This window comes from Vipera berus (assembly GCF_964194415.1).
Source record: "Vipera berus genome assembly, chromosome: 6".
NCBI lineage: Eukaryota > Metazoa > Chordata > Lepidosauria > Squamata > Viperidae > Vipera > Vipera berus.
Window position 1 is genome coordinate 44,580,185 of NC_138208.1, and position 18,396 is coordinate 44,598,580.

The window sequence follows — 18,396 nt, forward strand, 5'->3', positions numbered from 1 at the left end:
AAAAGCATTGTGGCTGCATTGGGCTTCGTGTGACATGGAAGGCTGCATTCTGAAATGGGTGCCCTAAAGTATTTGCAAGGGAACACATTTTGATCCCTGCCCCTCAGGGCCACAGAAGGGTAGCTGGTTGGACATAACGTTTTGCTTCCTGCTACATATACCTTCCAAGCCTTGGGAAGGAAACTCCTTAATTTTGGAACCCTGACTTAAAAGTTAGTAACTTAAATGTTCGGTAAATTTATGAAATGTCTAATAGCAGTTAAGAGCCACATCCCCAGGAGGGCATTCTTGGGAAAAGAAGCAGTTATATAACATTACAGCTGCTGACTGCCGTCTCTGTTCTGAACTCTTCAACTACGCATTTGCTACAAGTGTTGAAATAGCTACCGTGCAGGTGCAGGCATACAGATGCATACATACCACTGGAACAAATGATACTCTGCTAATGTCACCGTCATGCAAGCCTGCAAAAGCAAAAGCCAGTCCAAACGTCCTGTCGAACTTTTCTGAGAGGCAGCAGTAGGCACTAATAATTCTTCGGTCTTTGGTGTTTGAGGAATGTTCTTGCTCTTTAATTGGACAGTTTGCAGGAGAGAGGAGGAGGGGGAGGCAGCAGGGAGTTAATATCCTCAATTCCTTTGTCCTTGTCCATCCCAGATCGCTTCCTAGGCTCAGGGCTCTCCTCAGACCACCTCCCAACTCTGTGTACCCCCTTAGCCACCTTGGGTGCATTTCTACAAGGGTTGTGGTCATAGATCACTAATTTCAAACCATTCAGATGGACGAGACTGGGGAAATCATGAATGGCATTGCAGTCCACATCAATCACTTCCAGGAAAGGCATGTGCAAAAGCACTGGTGGGAAATCGGTCAGTAAGTTGCTGGAGAGCCAGATAGTACGCAGTTCCTTCAGATACTGTAGCTGTTCGGGCAGAGAGCGCAGTGCATTGGATCCAGCGTGTAGCGTCTTGAGGTGCTTCAGCTCACACACTACACTGGGCAGGCTGTACAGGCGGTTGGATTCAATCCATAAAGTCTTGAGGTTTTGGAGCTGATGCAACTCTGCAGGTAGGTCTCCCAGTTTGTTATTGCCCAGATAAAGGATACACAGCTGTTTCAAGGTGCACACCACTTGGGGTAGTGTGTGGAAATTGTTGAAATCCAATGCCAGGATCTGAAGGTTCTGTAACTGTTCTAATTCAGGGGGCAGATGATTCAGGTTGTTGTTGCTCAGGTACAGCTTGACCAGTTCCCTGAAAGAGCAAACACACACAGGAAACCGTCTCACTTGCCTGCCACTCAGATCCAACATTTTATCAATTGGCATATCTTCAAGGTCTCCCAGGATGTATTTCTGGCACTCATCAAATGGGAGAAAGGCTATAATTGCTCTTAATGTGTTGCCCATTCTTACAAGCTGCAATGGCTTTTGGAGTCAGATGAATATACCTTGTAGATGTAGAAAGTCTCTGAGTTTTACTCTGCTCTTCTGGCATTTCCTCTTCCCAGTAAGTAAAATAGAGGCATGGTCTACATGGCAACAATCATGATTTTCAAGAGCCCTGGAATATTTCTGATAAGTGAATGAGTGTCTGCTGATGAGAATTACAGACATTCCTATGGAGCAGCTCTAATAGAAAAGGGCAGTAAAACTATCTCAGTCAAGTTCTTGTTGATCTCAAATGTTTTTGGAAATGCTTCTGAGTTTCCTCTTTAGGACATTTCATTTTTGAGGTTTGTGTCCCATGACTAATGTAATCAATACTTTCAGCAATTTATCCATTCATATGTATGGGTTGAGACGTGTTAAATCACGATATGGCTTCCTGATTTTGGTTTAGAATGTGGTATGAATCTGTGTTTATGGTGGGGTGAACAAGATGAACAAGGCATTGAATATAAGCCTCAGTAGCTGAAAAATTAGGCCAGAGTATGGACTTAATTTCCCTTCCATTTCATATGATCCTAATTCAGATCTGGGTCCCCACTGACAGAATTTTATTTAAAAAGTAGTAAGCATGGAATGAGAAATGTTTTAAATCATCATCTGGTTTGAAATGCAATGGATTAGTGCAGTTAGTCACATTCTCTTGTCAGAATCTGGTTTTGTGTTACAAAACACAAACAGTCATATTTATTAAATAATTTAATAACTATGACAATTTGTGTTTTGTTACATTTTTTTAGTACATTCTTCAGTATTTTTGGGAATGTACCAAAATATAAAATTTAGATGGGAAGGTCTGGTTTACCATTTAACCATTAATCTGTTTTATCAACATAGATCATTATGACCTTAAGCTATTGCATCTTGTGATCATTGACATAGCCAAAGTCTCAGCAGAGAGATAATGAAATAAAATATTGCAGATAATGAGTTTTGGAAAGTCTTTGGTATGTGAGGAGTGGGTGGGGACAGATTATTATATTTGTTCTACCTCTGAAAGATGGAAGCTTTTAGGAAAAAAGCTTTCAGGGTGCAATGAATGTTTTTTTTCCCTTTGCCGAATTTTATCCTCCAATAACATGTAAGGCTCGGAAGATTACTGGACCAATATTTCTGGCTGGATATGGTTTGAACCCTGTTTTCCTCAATGTTAGTTCACTCAAACCATGAGATTACACTGATTCTGAAGTAAGACAGTGTCAAGTTAGTTTCCTTTCTTGAGTCATTTTGAGAGCCAGTTTGGTGTAGTCATTAAGTCATCAGGCTAGAAACCAGGAGAGCACGAGTTCGAGTTCTGCTTTATGCAAAAAGCTAGTTGGGCTACCATGAGTCAGTCCCTCTCTCTCAGCCCTCTCGGAAGGAGGCCATGGGAGAACCACCTCTGAAGGACCTTGCCAAGAGAATTGCAGGGATTTGTTCAGGCAGTCTCTGAGAATCAGACAAATTGAATAGAAGGGGGAAAATGAGTCATTTATCTGTATGATATTCATATTTTTACAAAACTCTGAATTTATTATTTATTGAATCCTATTACACCTTCACCAGAAGGATGCTCAGGCAGCATATATTAAATTCTGAAAACACAAGATTATTATAATATTCCAATATAATCCGATACAAACAAGGTCTTTTAAATATCACAATCAGCAACCATCCAACTTTTATTTAAAATTGATCTCAATGAAAACTGAATAGACAATTAAAATATTTATAAAAAATAATTTTTTAAAAAAAATCTGGGCAAACAAGTATGTTAATTTCATGCCAAACTCTGTAAATATATAATAATACGAAGACTTCTTTACAATCAAATACTAGCACATACATTTCAAATACATCATAACAGTTGGAATAATTAATCAGTGGAGTGACTTGCCTCCAGAAGTTGTGGTTGCTCCAACACTGGAGGTTTTTAAGAAGCAATTAGACAACGATTTGCCTGAAATGATATAGGGTTTCCTGCCTGAGCAAGGGGCTGGACTAGAAGACCTCTAAGGTCCCTTCCAACTCTGTTATTCTGTTATAATTTCTCCAGAAAATAGCTCAAAGATGCCGACCCTCTTAAAGTACTCAGTCAACAGCTGTGCTCTAGGATGCTCCAGAAACAAGCCTTCCTTCAGATGTTTGGTCACATTTAGACTAGGAGAAAAGGCTTTTAGTGACATGTATGCAATCAGGTAGCAACTATTATTAAAATAATTTGTGTCAGAAAACATGCTGATCGAATAGAATAGAATAGAATAGAATTCTTTATTGGCCAAGTGTAATTGGACATACAAGGAATTTATGTCCAGTGAATAAGCTCTCAATGTACATACAAATAAGAAAGTGATAGGTCATAGATCATAAACCATAAAATACACTCATATAAATCATAAGATACAAACAACAATTGATAAATCATAATAGTTCACTGATCTGACAGGTAGATCCCAATTTGGGTCTGCCCATCCCTTACAGATTACAATATTTATACAAAACAACTGTGCTTTTACAGCATATTGCAGATGTCCTGCCAAACAGCTATTGATTCACCAAAAGCTGATTGGGTTCCAGTGAACCACATTGACACATAAAAGAGCAAATGCTCCAAGAAATCAGCTGCACTTTCATTTTGAATACATTGAAAGCATGAAGGTTCTCTTAGTAACTTTGTTTTATATTCCGTTTATGACTGCTCTGATAAGGTAAGAAAGAATTTCAGAGCATACTTTTTTGTGTATATATGCAGCAATATGAAAGAAATGTATCAGTTTGCTTCCTTAGAAAAGTTTATGATGTTTAAATAATGTCAGAAACTATTAGAGATTGATGTTACTATAGTTTTCATTTCTGGCAAAACCAAAATGAATCACATGAATCCAGTTCTTAAAGGCCAGAATATTTAAGCACTAACTGTAATTTATCTGCTATGGAAGTAGGTGATACATGTAGACATCTCCTGCTGAGTCTCTCAGATGTTATATTAGAATATAACAAATCTTTATTACAAATACAAATATTAGGAAAAAAGAAACAAAAAAGAAAAGAAGGTACTACAGTATCTGATTTTTTTGGCTGGTTATAAATGCGTTTATATTTTACCCACTCTCTAAAGTTTCATCATAGTTTCCTTCTTCCCCAAGCTATCCTGTTGTTTGTTTGTTTTTCATTTTGGGGGCTAATGTTTTGGGCTGGAGGAGGGTCCATTTGGATAATCCAACAGTAAATCTCCCTCAGCTCCAGATAGTGTTGCTACTAAGATTAAGACACACTTCTAAGGCCTGAGGTAACTTGCAGGATGAACTGGCAGAGAGTGCCCCACACTGCATCCAAGACCATCATCAATCCTGATATTCAGTACATGGCAGTGCCAACATTCAAATCCATATTTATGTTGTTCAATCAGGATTCCACTAGTTCAGTTTAATTCCATCCAAACTGTACTTCGGGAAAGAGGAGAACTGGAGCAATTTTGGAGGAATAATTTACCTGAAAGTTTTGCTCAGAAGTACCATCCTTGCTTTCCATCTGATATTTTTTTGTCCATGAGAACTGCAAAGGAAAAGCTTCATAATTACATGAATGTGAGTATATTTGTAGAAAATGGAATGAAAAGAACAGGGTGGGACAGCTCTGTGGGGCAACCAGTAAACAAAAATAAGCATGGACCTAGGGCACCAAGGGAAGGGAAGGCCCACAGAGTTTTCCCCTTTAGCTGTTGTGTTCTAAACTCAACTTTAGCCCATTTTTTGCAACTGTCATTATTTGTCATGCTCTATTTTAATCTATATTGTATAAAAATAAGTTTTTTTGTCATGCTGAATGACTAAAATTTAACAGTTTGATTTGAAGGTGTCATCAGCTATACATTTGTTTCCATCCCATAGAGTGAGAGTTTTCCTTCCATTGTTGGGCTGTGTTGAGAGGAATGGAAACTTCTCCTGAAGAAGCTCTTAATTGGCCTCTTTAATGACCTTTTGCCTAGACCAACATATTATGCAAAACATGGTATACCATCAAAGCAATGAAAATGCTGTAGAAAAAAAAAATCATCAGGTCCAGTTCCAAGTTGGGAGTAAATAAAATGGAGGCTAAGAAGCTGGAAATAAAAATGGAGGCTGCTTAGAAAAGAAGTTTCCGGTTTATTGATGAGCAGAACCTGCAACAGCATGCAGTTCTGGGACAGCTGACCAAACAGAGTTGAGAGTGGATGGATCTTTATAGGGCCCTGAGACTTTGAAGTGGAAATGTTTCTGGGTTGTGCAATGAGGTGGGCTTTTGTGTCTTTTGCTAGTCTGAAGAGGATGTAGCATTAATCCTATTATGTCTTGTTCTTAGATTTTGGGTGGGGAATGTAAATTCTTAATCCCATCAGCTGTGGAGGCAGAAGGCATTTTGCTTATGAGTGGTGTGCCCCAAATCTGCATTTCTAAAAGCTGGCCTCCTGAGTTTCTGCTTGGGGCAGGGGCTACTTACTAACTTTAAGATTTTTCTCCATTATTCCTTTGGGGAAATATAATATTTTGCCTTTTTTACAATATCCCCCCAAATATTTCCTTCTCTAGAGGAGTGGGTGAGTGCTGACTTTCTACAATACCAATCAGACACTTATAACACTTAAACTCACTAATATTGTTGGCACACACAGTCATGTCATAATGTAGCAGATGCCTGTGATGGTTAATTCCTAAAAAATAAATTATGAGCTGCGGTTATGATAGTCTCTGGATTGATATGGAGAGTGGGTTGATATGGACAGGAATCCCAATAAGCTTCTGAAGGCAACAGTGGCTGATTCTCTCTTGACATCTCATGTTCAATGGCTCACTTTTAAAAATCAACTTCAGGATTATTTTCAAGCTGCACAAAAATAAAATTGCTGGCAGAGTTCATGTAAAGCTTTAGAGTGAGATATCACTGGTATGCTGATAACACCCAGCTCTACAGTTATTTGTACAGGATGTTCTGATCTTCCTGATAGTTGCTTAAATTTGAGAATGGGCTAGATGAAATCAAATGAACTAAAAATTTGCTTCTTGACCCCTCGCCAATAGCTTCGGGTTCCCATGTGACAATGACCACAAAGAGTGTGTTTGCACTGTGCCTTATCTAACCATTCCTGAGTTGCTAGACTTGGCCAAAGTTTCCAGGGCTGACTTGCTACTATAAAGTACTTCATGTTGGGCAATCCTTGAGACGTATCCAATTGGTGTAAAATATCCTGGCATCCAGGCAGCAAATAGATGCAGAATATTGCTTGGCAGTTACTTTCTGGCTACCATTTAAAGTAGTGGTTTTAACATTTAAAGCCCTAGACCAAAAAAACACCCTGATTACCTGTGACCTAACCTGTTATATCAGGTTCTGTTTAATACCTAACTTATTAAATCAGGAAAAGAGGTTGTCTTCTGATGCCCTTATTCTCTGAGATCTTCTTGTTATGCATATGGGAAAGACCCTTCCCTACACAGCATCCATGCTGCATCTAAGAATTTTGCTCAGTCTCCACTTTTTCCAGTTTTAGAATAGGAGTTAGATCTTCCTATGAGCCATGCCTGTTCAATTTTAATTAGTTTACAATAACTTTTAAAATAGATTAGGTATTTATGCTGTGTTGAGTGCATATGGACATAATGGCAGAATATAGGTGGGAATTTTAAAAAATGCTTAATACAATATTTGTATAGAAACAGATATGCACCTCACAGAGTACAATACCAAGTTGTATTATACTGACTTAATAAGTAAAACAGCCAATAGTGGAGTTGATTTTATTGATTTGGATTCAGACCCCCACATGGTATTTTCCCCGCTCCTCTCTGTTGTTTCTGTATTGCTCAAAATGTCTTTCCTGAGCCTTGTGTGAGCTGCCACACGTTAATCTTTCTTTTACTATTTCTCCCTTCTACAGCACCCTTGCTTCCCATACAACCTATTGGGGTTGTTCCAAACATCCTTCCTCAGACCTACAGGAAAAGCTTTCAAGAACCAAAATAAACTATAGGGAAATAAAAATGGGCAGATCCCATTTTGTGAGCAGAGACTTTGGGTTCAAACTATTTTATGGTTTACATTTATAATACAAATTAAAAACAAGTGAACAAATTAATAAAAAAATGTAATAAGATGAATCCAACTCTGCATTAATTTCCTAAAAAAGACCTCTGATGTAGAAGGATTTTCATTAAGGGGGGGTGGTGTTAGTTCCCCCTATGCTTCCTGAATATTTTTTCCCCTTAAGGGCTGGGAAGCAAATAGAGTTAAACATGGAAATGACAGAATTAGCAAAAATCCATTCCCTTTATCTGAGGTTATGATAACATTGTCTGTGATAATAGTATGTTTGACTTCAGGCTTATGGGTTCTATTATGTAGGTGTTTTTACCAGACTCAAAGGGCCCACTCAAGGCAGCTAGAAGCCAGTTAGAGAGCAAAGGGTACAATTAAGCCAATGGGTTTTCTAAACCCAAAACTTATCATCTGTGTTTACAAAATAATAGTTCTAAAGATGAAGCTGGAATTTTAGATATCAGTTTCAACACACACCACCCCCACCCCCAAATTCTCCAGGTGGCTAACAGGATCTTCCCAAGACTTTGGTCAAGAACTGGTCATTTTCATGTTTTAAAGATGAGAAGCGTAGCTATGAGAGAAGCCCCTATACTGCCCTTTCTTACAAGATGTCTGGGCTGAAGCCCTAGAACTGAAAAGGGTTTAGAGCAAGTTGGAACTTGGTAGGTGACTGATTACTGAATGATGGATGTCTTTTTCCTCCTAGGCCCAATACTACGGAGAAGTGAGCATTGGCACCCCCCCACAGAAATTCTCTGTCATACTTGACACTGGATCTGCTGATCTTTGGGTACCATCAATATATTGCAGGAGTGATGCTTGTTGTAAGAAATATTTATATCATTCAAGTACTTAAATGAAATCACCAAAGAAAAGTTCAAATTCTGCAGTAAAGAATTTTGTCATTACAGAGGAAACTAGGGGGAAAGAATTGTTAATTCATGATTTCATCTAGTTCTCTCATGGATATCGAACCCCCTTTGAAATTTCTTCTGATATTTCCCATTCATTTCAGGAAGATGATACAACTTTTCAAAAATTGTGTCATTTTTTAATTGTCTCATTTTTTAAATGAACATTTCAATTTTTCTATTTTTATTGATTTGTCTGTTTCTTTTAAATTTGTGGTCTTATTATTTTTATTTTATTTAAACTGTTTTACATGAGGAGGAAAGTCTGTAAAGAACCAAAATAACCAGGAAGAAAGAATAGTAGAATGCTTGAGTTGATATCTAATATACCCAATTCCTTTAGCCTAAATAATCTATTATCATGATAGATGTAGGCAAAGATGTTCATATTAACAAAAGTATTCTGTGTATCTTTGAATCTGAAGCTAATTTTTCATCAAGTGATTATTCTGCCTTAGTGGGGCTATTTCCTATAGCCATTCTTCAGAAGCAGTCAAGAATTTTTAGCTGCAGAGTTTCTCATTGATGCTTTTGTAAAGAAACTAGATTTGAAGTGAGTCAGAAACACTTTTGAACCTTGGCAAGAGAATCTCAGTATACTTTGAAAGGCTTAACAATCAGATCCAAATATCAGCTTTGCCGAGGGCTGCACCACAATATTTATCTCTCTGAACAAAGAAGGTGACATTCTTCCCTAACATGTACAAAAACTGAATAGACTAGCAGTTTAATAATATTTGAGCAGCCTCTGTTTCATCTCACAAGGGAAGGCTCACTAAAGTTGCATGGAGCAGATTTTAGTTCTGCCTTCCAGCAGTTCAGTTCAGCTTCCGTCACATAAAGCAGCTGCCAACTGGGCCAACTGGGCCAACTCTCCACGGGACAATTAACCATTCAATTTAATTATTTAAAATAAATACAAATTATTTTATTTTTTGTCATTCACATTTCATTTTGTCCCTCCTTTTGAATCCTTCCTTTAATGATTTTGTTCCACCATTTCTTTGATATTAGTACAAGTTGTCCCATTGTGAGTTGGCCGTGATGAATTGTCATAGACCGGCTGCCTCATTCTCTTTAAGAGTAACTCTGCTGGCTTCCAGTTCTGGGTCATGGCACTGGCAGACGCGCAGGGGATCACTCCTCCTGCCGTCTGGCTTTCTTTCACCAAGGGACCCCTGAAAGGGGGTTGAAAATCACCTTGGAGGGGTGACGAGCAGGGAAGAGGATTCTCCGATCGATTGTGGGAGGGCAGCAGCCCCCCCCTTGACTTAGAACAGCTCTTCAGACTGACGAAGAAAGGATCGGCCACTCCCATGGGCCATTTTTAATGCCGTTTCCAGACAAGGCCAAACTAACATCTTAGCACTTGAAAGCACAGCGGAGGAACTGGGTGACACCTGCCTTCTCCCCCTCCCAACTTTCTTTTCTGTGCCTGTTAAAAACCCTCTGAAATTGCTTCCCCCGGCGAGGAGAGGGGGAAGGGATTTTTTTCTTCTCCCACCCTCTTAAAAGGCAGCATTTGAATACATTGGGGGAAAAAAGCATCCTGAAAAAATATAATTAACTAATTGGACTTGCATCCCTCTTACATTTGGCAACCTAAAAGGCTCCTATCTTCACGGGATCTGGCTATTTTATGCATTTGACAAAAAAGGAAAAAAAGAAAAAAGACGAAGAAGAACTTAAATTTGATAAAAGCCCACTCTTTCTCAAAAGGATTTTAAATAACATTGGGGATATCTTGTGGTTAAGTTTGGTACAGCAAGTGAATATCTTTGGCAGATAAATCTATTTATAACTCATCTGTCCTTGGCATTAGCTAAAGATAAAAACTTGAAACAGCTGGGAGATGAATTTGGCTTCTAAGAACTGTGGAGGTGAATATTTACTGACTCTTGTTTAAAAATTAGCCTCCGCTAAAAGACTAACTATAACTATTCCAGAAATGGAGGGAAACCAGCTACAAACTTCAATTGACTATAAGCTCATACTTGAAAAAATTCTTGAAGCCACTGAGATAATTAATTCTAGATTGAAAGATAAATGTGCTAGCTTGAAACCACAAATTGAAACCCAGACTCCAACTAAAGAACTTATAACCCAGAAAACAACAAAACTGGAAGAAACCACCTCTAAAACAGAGGACTCTAAGGAACAACAAGAAGATATTTAAAAACTTAACAGAGGAAGGAAGAGACCAGACTGAAGAGAAGATAAAGATATTAGAGCAAATACAGAGATTTGAACCATCAGTGCAACAATTCAATGATTATAAATGGTTTAGCTTTTCTGGATCATTGATGGCTACACAGTCTCCCTCGATTCAAGCAATATGTGCTGGAACAAAGGGAGACCTATCTGACAAGTTTTTGGTCTGAAAACCTGGTTGGTAGAAAAAGAAAGCTAGAGTTAGGTTTTTAAAAAAAGAACTGAGAGAGCTACTAAAGGCTATTCTTTTAGTAAGGTGTGATCTATTAGGTTATGAAATAGAAAATATCTATGAGATAAAACTAGAATATGTTTATCTATTTACTAGGCTTATTTTAGATAGTATAATTTGTGTAATGAAACAATGGAAATTTGGGTTATGGATGCTATTATGGATGTTAGAGGTTAAATTTGAATACTTTAACTAAAAATTAAGAATTAGAATTCAAAACAGAACATGGATATGTATAAGTAAAAATAGATTGACAAATCTAGGTTATTGTATTAGTAAGCTGTGATGTATCAGGCTGAGAAATAGAAATGTTTATGAAGTAAAACTAGAATTTACCTATATAGGTATTAGGTTTATATTAGATGTTATAAATTTTGTGTAGTGAAATAAGGGAAACTTGGGTTATGGATGCTATTATGGATGTTAGAGGCTAAACTTGAATACTATAATCAAAAGTAAAAATTAGGAAAAACTTAAAAACAGGATATGGATATGTATTTATTTATTTTATTTTATTTTAATTGAATTTCTATACCGCTCTTCTCCCGAAGGACTCAGGGCGGTGTACAGGGCAATAAAAACACTACATAAAAAAGTTAAAAGTAAGATTAAATTAATTAAGCCCTAACAATAAATAATTAAAAATACCCCAAACCCTTAAACCAGGCCGGCCTGTTCAAATAAGTAGGTTTTCAGATCACGGCGGAAAGAGCGAAGGTCGGGAGCCATCCGGAGCTCAACCGGTAATTGATTCCAAAGGGCTGGCGCGCCCACAGAGAATGCTCTCCCCCTGGGGCCGCAAGCCGACACTTTCTGACCGATGGCACCCTGAGGAGGCCCTCTCTGTGGGAGCTCACAGAACTAAAAATAGACTGTTAATTGTTTTAACTGAGCATGTTATTGTTAGAAATTTTCTAGTTTAAGAATGTTATATTAAATGTTAAGGTAAATAGAGAAGGATGTTCTGATAATGTAACCTGAGATAGGTACTAAAAACTCTGTTATTGAACCTTTGATTACCCAGTCACCATGATGCTTTCTAAATATTTTGATGTTAAATTGGAAAACTAATAAAACTTATTTATAAAAAAAACAACTGCTTTCTGCCAGAGAGTTTGACCCTGGACTATGTAACATACTTTAATTCCATGTTTTTATTTTGCTGAGAAAATATTTTAAAAAGTTAATCCTACTTTCCAGAAGAAATAATGGGTTAAGATCAAACTTTATTTTTACAGTAAAACACAACAAATTCAAGTCATTTCTGTCACATTCCTTTCAATATGGAGGGCGACAATTTTCTCTGCGATATGGTACTGGGCACCTCATGGGCATTTCCTCCAAAGATGTAGTCCAGGTGAGAGAACTGTTGTTATCTTCAAGGGTTTTATTTTTTCTGAGAATGTGTACTAGAATTAAGAAATAAATTACTGGAGATAAATGAGACCAATTGCCTTCTAAAAAGAATTCAACTAAAATAGGTGCCTTCTTGTCAGGGGAGCTAGGAATAATAATATCCTAAGGAAACAATTGAGAGCCAGTTTGATATAGTGGTTAACGTGTTGGCCTGGAAACCCAGAAACAATTATTTTTACTCCCATCTTAGGCATGAAAAACTGGCTTGGTGCCTTTGGACCTGTCACTCTTTCTCAGCTCAACTGAGCTCAAAGAGTTGTGGGGAAAATATGAGGGAAAAAAGGAGTGTTGGTATGTTGGCTGTCATGAATTATATATGAAAAAGGTGGAATAAAAATCTAAATAAAACAACAATTACCTTGAAATGATTCCTGCAATACAGTATGCAGCTACAATTTTTTTCATATTATTTTTCTTTTACAATTGATGAACAGATTAGCAACATTTCCATTGAGGCCCAAGACTTTGGTGAATCTCTCTTGGAGCCGGGCAACACCTTTGTCTCTGCGTACTTTGATGGGGTGTTGGGCCTAGCATATCCTAATTTGTCAGTGGTAGAAGCTGTTCCAGTCTTTGACAATATGATGAGACAGAATTTGGTTGAACAGCCTGTGTTTTCCTTCTTTCTGAACAGGTCAGTATTTTCATGTGAATAGAAGGGAAAACATTAATATACACAAATGGAGGAGAAATAGATGCATCAGTTGATCAATATCTATTCAAGGGTTATTTACTTCTCATGCCATTGCCTCTTTGGGGAATATTATTGATTATCTAATTCTGCATTATATATTCTGGGAAACACTATTTGCAGCTCTTAGTTAAATACAGTTGGAAATTTTGTTTTGTAGCCACAGAGGTTTCTTTCTCTCAAAATAAACCACCAAATCACAACATGATTACCTGTTAACTTTCAGCCAGTCTATTTGATCAAAGTTCTGTATTTTTTTTTAAATTAAAAAATCTATTTTTCTATGAACAACTTTTTCTAATAGATTATTACATGTCCTATAAGCCTATTTCCCTGGTTATATCTGTATACAGCTTTCCAATTAATATATATTATAGACATTTCCAAATATATATCCATTGCATGAAACTTCCCCAAATATGCACTATTTATATGCAATTACAAGCTAAGAAATATTTTGCGGTAGATTTTAATAACTGATAATTCATGCTATAATAGCTTCTATTTTAGCAGGTTACACCATTTCCCTTGAAAATAAATCCATAACAGATTTTTTACCATCCCTAATTTATTTCAAATATCTCCCCTAAGTCCCAGATATGTTCTCATTCAGTTTAACAACTGCATCTTTTGCTCATCAGCATAATGCATTTCTTCATTTCAGAGATGGTACCAAGGATGGGGGTGAATTGATATTTGGAGGCATAGACCATTCACTCTACCATGGACCCATACATTGGATTCCTGTCAGTCGAAAAATGTACTGGCAGATTCCACTTGAAAAGTAAGTTTGCTAAAACAAAATCCTTGAGGTAGGCATATAAAAACAACTTCTGACCCCGATGAAGCAGATGAACCACAACCAATCCATAAATATTATGCCTATGTTTGCATATGAGAAGCAATTTTCTGGGCTTGCACTATTGGCTGCCAGACAACAAGATAACAAGCTGGATGCCTACCACCGTCCAGTAATATATGATCTCAAGAAGAAGAAAAGAGCCCTTTTTATAAATATATTATGATGGCAACTGTAAACACAGTCACAGTCTTGGCATAGATCAAGATCAGTAATTCACTAAATAGCTACAAATCCAAGAGACAACAGATATAGTGAAGTAGAACTCAGAGTTCTAAATATGGCATAGTCAGCTAGACACGACAGAACAGAGGACTGAAAAATTGTTTTCAACATCTACTCCCAGGAAAGAAGGGCAATACACCAACCCTGCTGAGCCTTCATTTTATTTTTTGTAAGCCACCCCGAGTCACTAAAAGTGAGCAGGCGGCCACGTAAATTTTCTAAATAAATAAATGAATAAAATACAGAACTGCAGCAGCTGAGTCTTCAGCATTGTTGTCTTGTTTCCTACCAAGTCTCTCCAATCTAGGGAGTTGTTCCCTCTGTGGCTGAATCTTTATCAACCACTCTACTTAGGACTGGTGGCTGTACCTCACACTCTGAGGGGCTGTGAATGCCGGCAAGGTCGTCCTGGGGCTTCCTGGAACTGCCTCAGGGAGAGTGGAGTCATACATTCTCTTACTGTCCATGCCAAGATGATTGTCCTCAGGTGCCCCTGATGTCACTTTCTCACCATCCTACTCCTCAGAGGACATGTCCAGCAGGGCGATAACAACCAACCTATCTGAGGCAATTATCATGCAATAGATTCATGATTTTTTGAACATATGCTCGCCTCCCAAGGGGAAATAACTCACATAGGCATAATTTTATATAACTATAATTTTATTGCAAGGCATATTTAATTTAATTAAATATAGTTAGTTAATATATAATATTATATAATATATAAAATAATTATACGTATAATTTTCTTTCAATATTTTCATCTATAGAAACTTTTTCAAAAGAAGAGAGAGATCACGTAGAAAGTATGACCAAGGTGTTTTCTTTGAATATCACTATATTTTTGTTTTTGCTGTTTTTAAGAAAACCAGAAGCATGGTTTCCTCATGGTCCCATTATAAATAAAAAAGTTAGATATTTGCATGGTAAAAGGTAAAAGTTTCCCTGTCAGTCATGTCCGACTTTACGGCATGGTTTCCACGATCATATGGCCAGTATCGCTATACATCAAAGATGCATGGAAGCTGTTACGTTCCCACCAAAGCGGTACCTATTAATCCAGGGCTTTTCAACCAGTGGTACGGGTACCACCTGTGGTACATTGGCACCTGGCAGGTGATATGCGACCATCCTAGAAAAGTGGTAGCAGGGGAGGGGAATGAGCTGAACCGGTGGCAGCACCGCACAAGCTGCGGCTGCAGCTGCAGGCAGGCAGGTGTCTTGCTCGGCTGTGGCTTGGGGGCACTTTTTTCAGTGCCATTGTAACTTCGAACAGTCACTAAGTGAACTCTTGTAAGTCACGGACTACCTGTACAATGGGTGAAAAGGTTGAAAAGCCCTGTATTAATCTACTCACATTTTTGCATGCTTTTGAACTGCTAGGTGGGCAGATATTAGACCAGGGCTTTTCAACCTTTTCACCCATTGTACAATTTTTAGGATATGGCAACATCCGAGTACCACCAGTCGCCTAGCAAGGTGTCGAAAACTTGATGACCAAAAAAGAGGAAAAAAGTGATGAAGTACAGGTAGTCCTCGACTTACAACAGTTCACTTAGTGACTGTTTGAAGTTACAATGGCACTGAAAAAGTGCCCCCAAGCCACAGCCAAGCAAGACACCTGCCTGCCCGCATGGCGGCACTCTTCCTCCTGTCCAAGGTTTTTATTCCCCCCCCCTCTCCTGGGTGGTTGCAGCAGGTTCTGGTCACTTCACTTGACCCTGGGACACTGTGACCATCATAAATATGAATCTGTTGCCAAGCATCTGAATGTAAATCACAAGACCCTGGGATGCTGCAACATTCCAGCTGATTGGTGCTTCTTCTGGGCTCAGCAGAAGCACCAGGATCAGCGCCGAGCTCCAGCTGGAGCCTGGCGCTGATCCTGGTGCTTCCGCTGAGCCCTGACAGCCCTGAAGAAGCACTGATCCTGGCGCTTCCTCTCAGCCCTGACAGCCCTGCAGCTGCAGCCGTCTCTCGCTCAGGCTTGTGCGGTGCTGCCACCGGTTCAGCTCATTCCCCTCCCCCGCTACCACTTTTCTAGGATGGTCGCGTACCACCTGCCAGGTGTCAATGTACCACAGGTGGTACCTGTACCATTGGTTGAAAAGCCCTGTATTAGAGGATAATTCAGTACATATTTACTGAAACAAAAATCTTACTATAGGATTTGAAACGGGCAAGTATGAGATTGCAGCATTATTTTCTCTTGACAACGCTGTATGCAAAAATCCAAATGATATTAATGTACAGATGTAGTGTGTATGAGTGTGTGTGTGCATGTGTAAGTGTGTGTATTGCAGAGAGAGAGAAAAGATCTGAGGCTGGCTTTTTAAAATACCTCTTTAATTTTGTTTGTTTTTATATTCATATATTCCAATTACTTTCAATCTGTTTCTTGATTATTGATGTTTGCTCTCCCCCATCCCTTTATGCTTTCCACATGGAATAATGCAGTGTGAAAATCCAGGGACAGATCGCAGCATGTAAAAATGGTTGTGAAGCTATTGTAGATTCAGGAACCTCTCTTATTGCCGGTCCATTAATAGATATTAAAAAACTACAAGCAAAAATTGGAGCTGTCCCCAGTTCTTTTGGAGAGGTAAATAAAATTCTGGGCTGGAAATGATAAAAATTGTTGATATCATGGTGACACAAATATATTAAGAGAGAGAAGACGTCTCAAAATAAGAGATACACTAAAGCATAAGTAAAGATTGGTTTTGCTGAAATGTAAAACTAACAATGAAGTTTTGTTATAATCCTTTTATCCACTACAGTATGTCTATATTTAATATATCTGGAAACCGACATAGAAGTTGCTGGAAATGGAAGAGGCTGAATTTTTAAAGAGAGAATTTGTCATTTTGTTTATTTAGGGTTTGTCTGCTTTATTTGGAGCAAATGTTATTCTACAGTGGATACTGGTATAGGAGAATGAAAACAGGAAAGGTACTGAATGGAAGATGGTCAGATGAACTGGTCAGCTTTTTTTATTCTACGGCTATCAGGTCTGGGCTGCAAATATTTGGATGACCACTTGATGATATTTCTATGTTCATCTGGATTCTTCCACCCAAACACTGGGTGCTTTTCTTTCACTGGGCAGCAAAAAACCCATAACAATCAAACCAGGCTCTCCCTTTTATCCATCACATATCTGATCCAATCCATCAATTTGGGGATCTGATTGACTCAAGGAGCAGCAGACCATTGATGAAAATGAGGAATGAATTAAAGGGTTAGTGAGAAAAAGGCTAGCTGTTGCTTCATGGCACAGGCCTTACCAGGGGCCTGTCATGGTTTGGCTGCTTTTAAACATGGCTCTAATCATTTTTTCAGAAGAGTGCTAAACATAGTAGCCTGACTTAACAATTAAGAAATAATTGTTAGGAGCCTTGGTGAAGCAGTGGTCTAATGCCTCCTTAAGTAACACCAGCTGCCTGCAATTAGTGCAGGTTCGCATCCCACCAGGCTCAAGGTTGACTCAGCCTTCCATCCTTCCGAGGTAGGTAAAATGAGGACCCAGATTGTTGGGGGCAATAAGCTGACTTTGTAAAAATGCCGCTGGGGGGGGGGGCGAAAGCCCTAATAAGCAGGCATATACATAGAATGAAGGCTATTGCTAAGCACATTGGTTTGTGCTTAAATTGTAAGCCGCCCTGAGTCTTCGGAGAAGGGCGGGATATAAATGGGATTAAAAAAAAATATGAAAGGGGAAATTGCAAGGCAAAGTGAGAGTGAATTTTGAGCAGCCCCTCCCCATCGGTCAGCTGTTAATTTGGCTACTTTTGAACACAAGTTCATGTCCTTTTAAAAAGGTGGTGAACCTGTCTTCAGGAGGAATAAAATAAAGCAGGGGTGTCAAACTGCCAGCCCGCGTGCTGGATGCACCATAGCGAAGCTGTGCCCACCCCATTGCCAGCAATGGCAAAAAAGGTTGCAATATGTTGCGACACGTCATCTGACGTTGCAAGTTTGACACCCCTGAAATAAAGGCTGGGAAGCAAATGAGCATCTGTCAAAAGTAATTCCGGGCTTTGCACAAACTCTGTTGTTGTTAGTTGCGAAGTCGTGTCCGACCCATCGCGACCCTATGGACAATGTTCCTCCAGGCTTTCCTGTCCTCTACCATCTTCTGGAGTCCATTTAAGCTCATGCCTACTGCTTCAGTGACTCCATCCAGCCACCTCATTCTCTGTCATCCCCTTCTTCTATTGCCCTCAATCTTTCCCAGCATTAGGCTCTTCTCCAGTGAGTCCTTCCTCCTCATTAGGTGGCCAAAGTATTTGAGTTTTAGCTTCAGGATCTGGCCTTCTAAAGAGCAGTCAGGGTTGATCTCCTCTA

The 18,396-nt window shown here is 38.8% G+C and overlaps 1 protein-coding gene across 1 annotated transcript; it reads right to left on the reverse strand.

The window, feature by feature from the left end:
- Nucleotides 1-571: 571 nt before the first annotated feature.
- On the reverse strand, nucleotides 572-1,492 carry LRRC10 (leucine rich repeat containing 10; the record flags this gene model as incomplete). The annotated part of the gene is made up of 1 exon (XM_081330623.1): nucleotides 572-1,492. Exon 1 carries the CDS (start codon nucleotides 1,406-1,408, stop codon nucleotides 572-574), a length of 837 nt encoding a protein of 278 aa, XP_081186749.1. The 5' UTR covers nucleotides 1,409-1,492.
- Nucleotides 1,493-18,396: the final 16,904 nt, after the last annotated feature.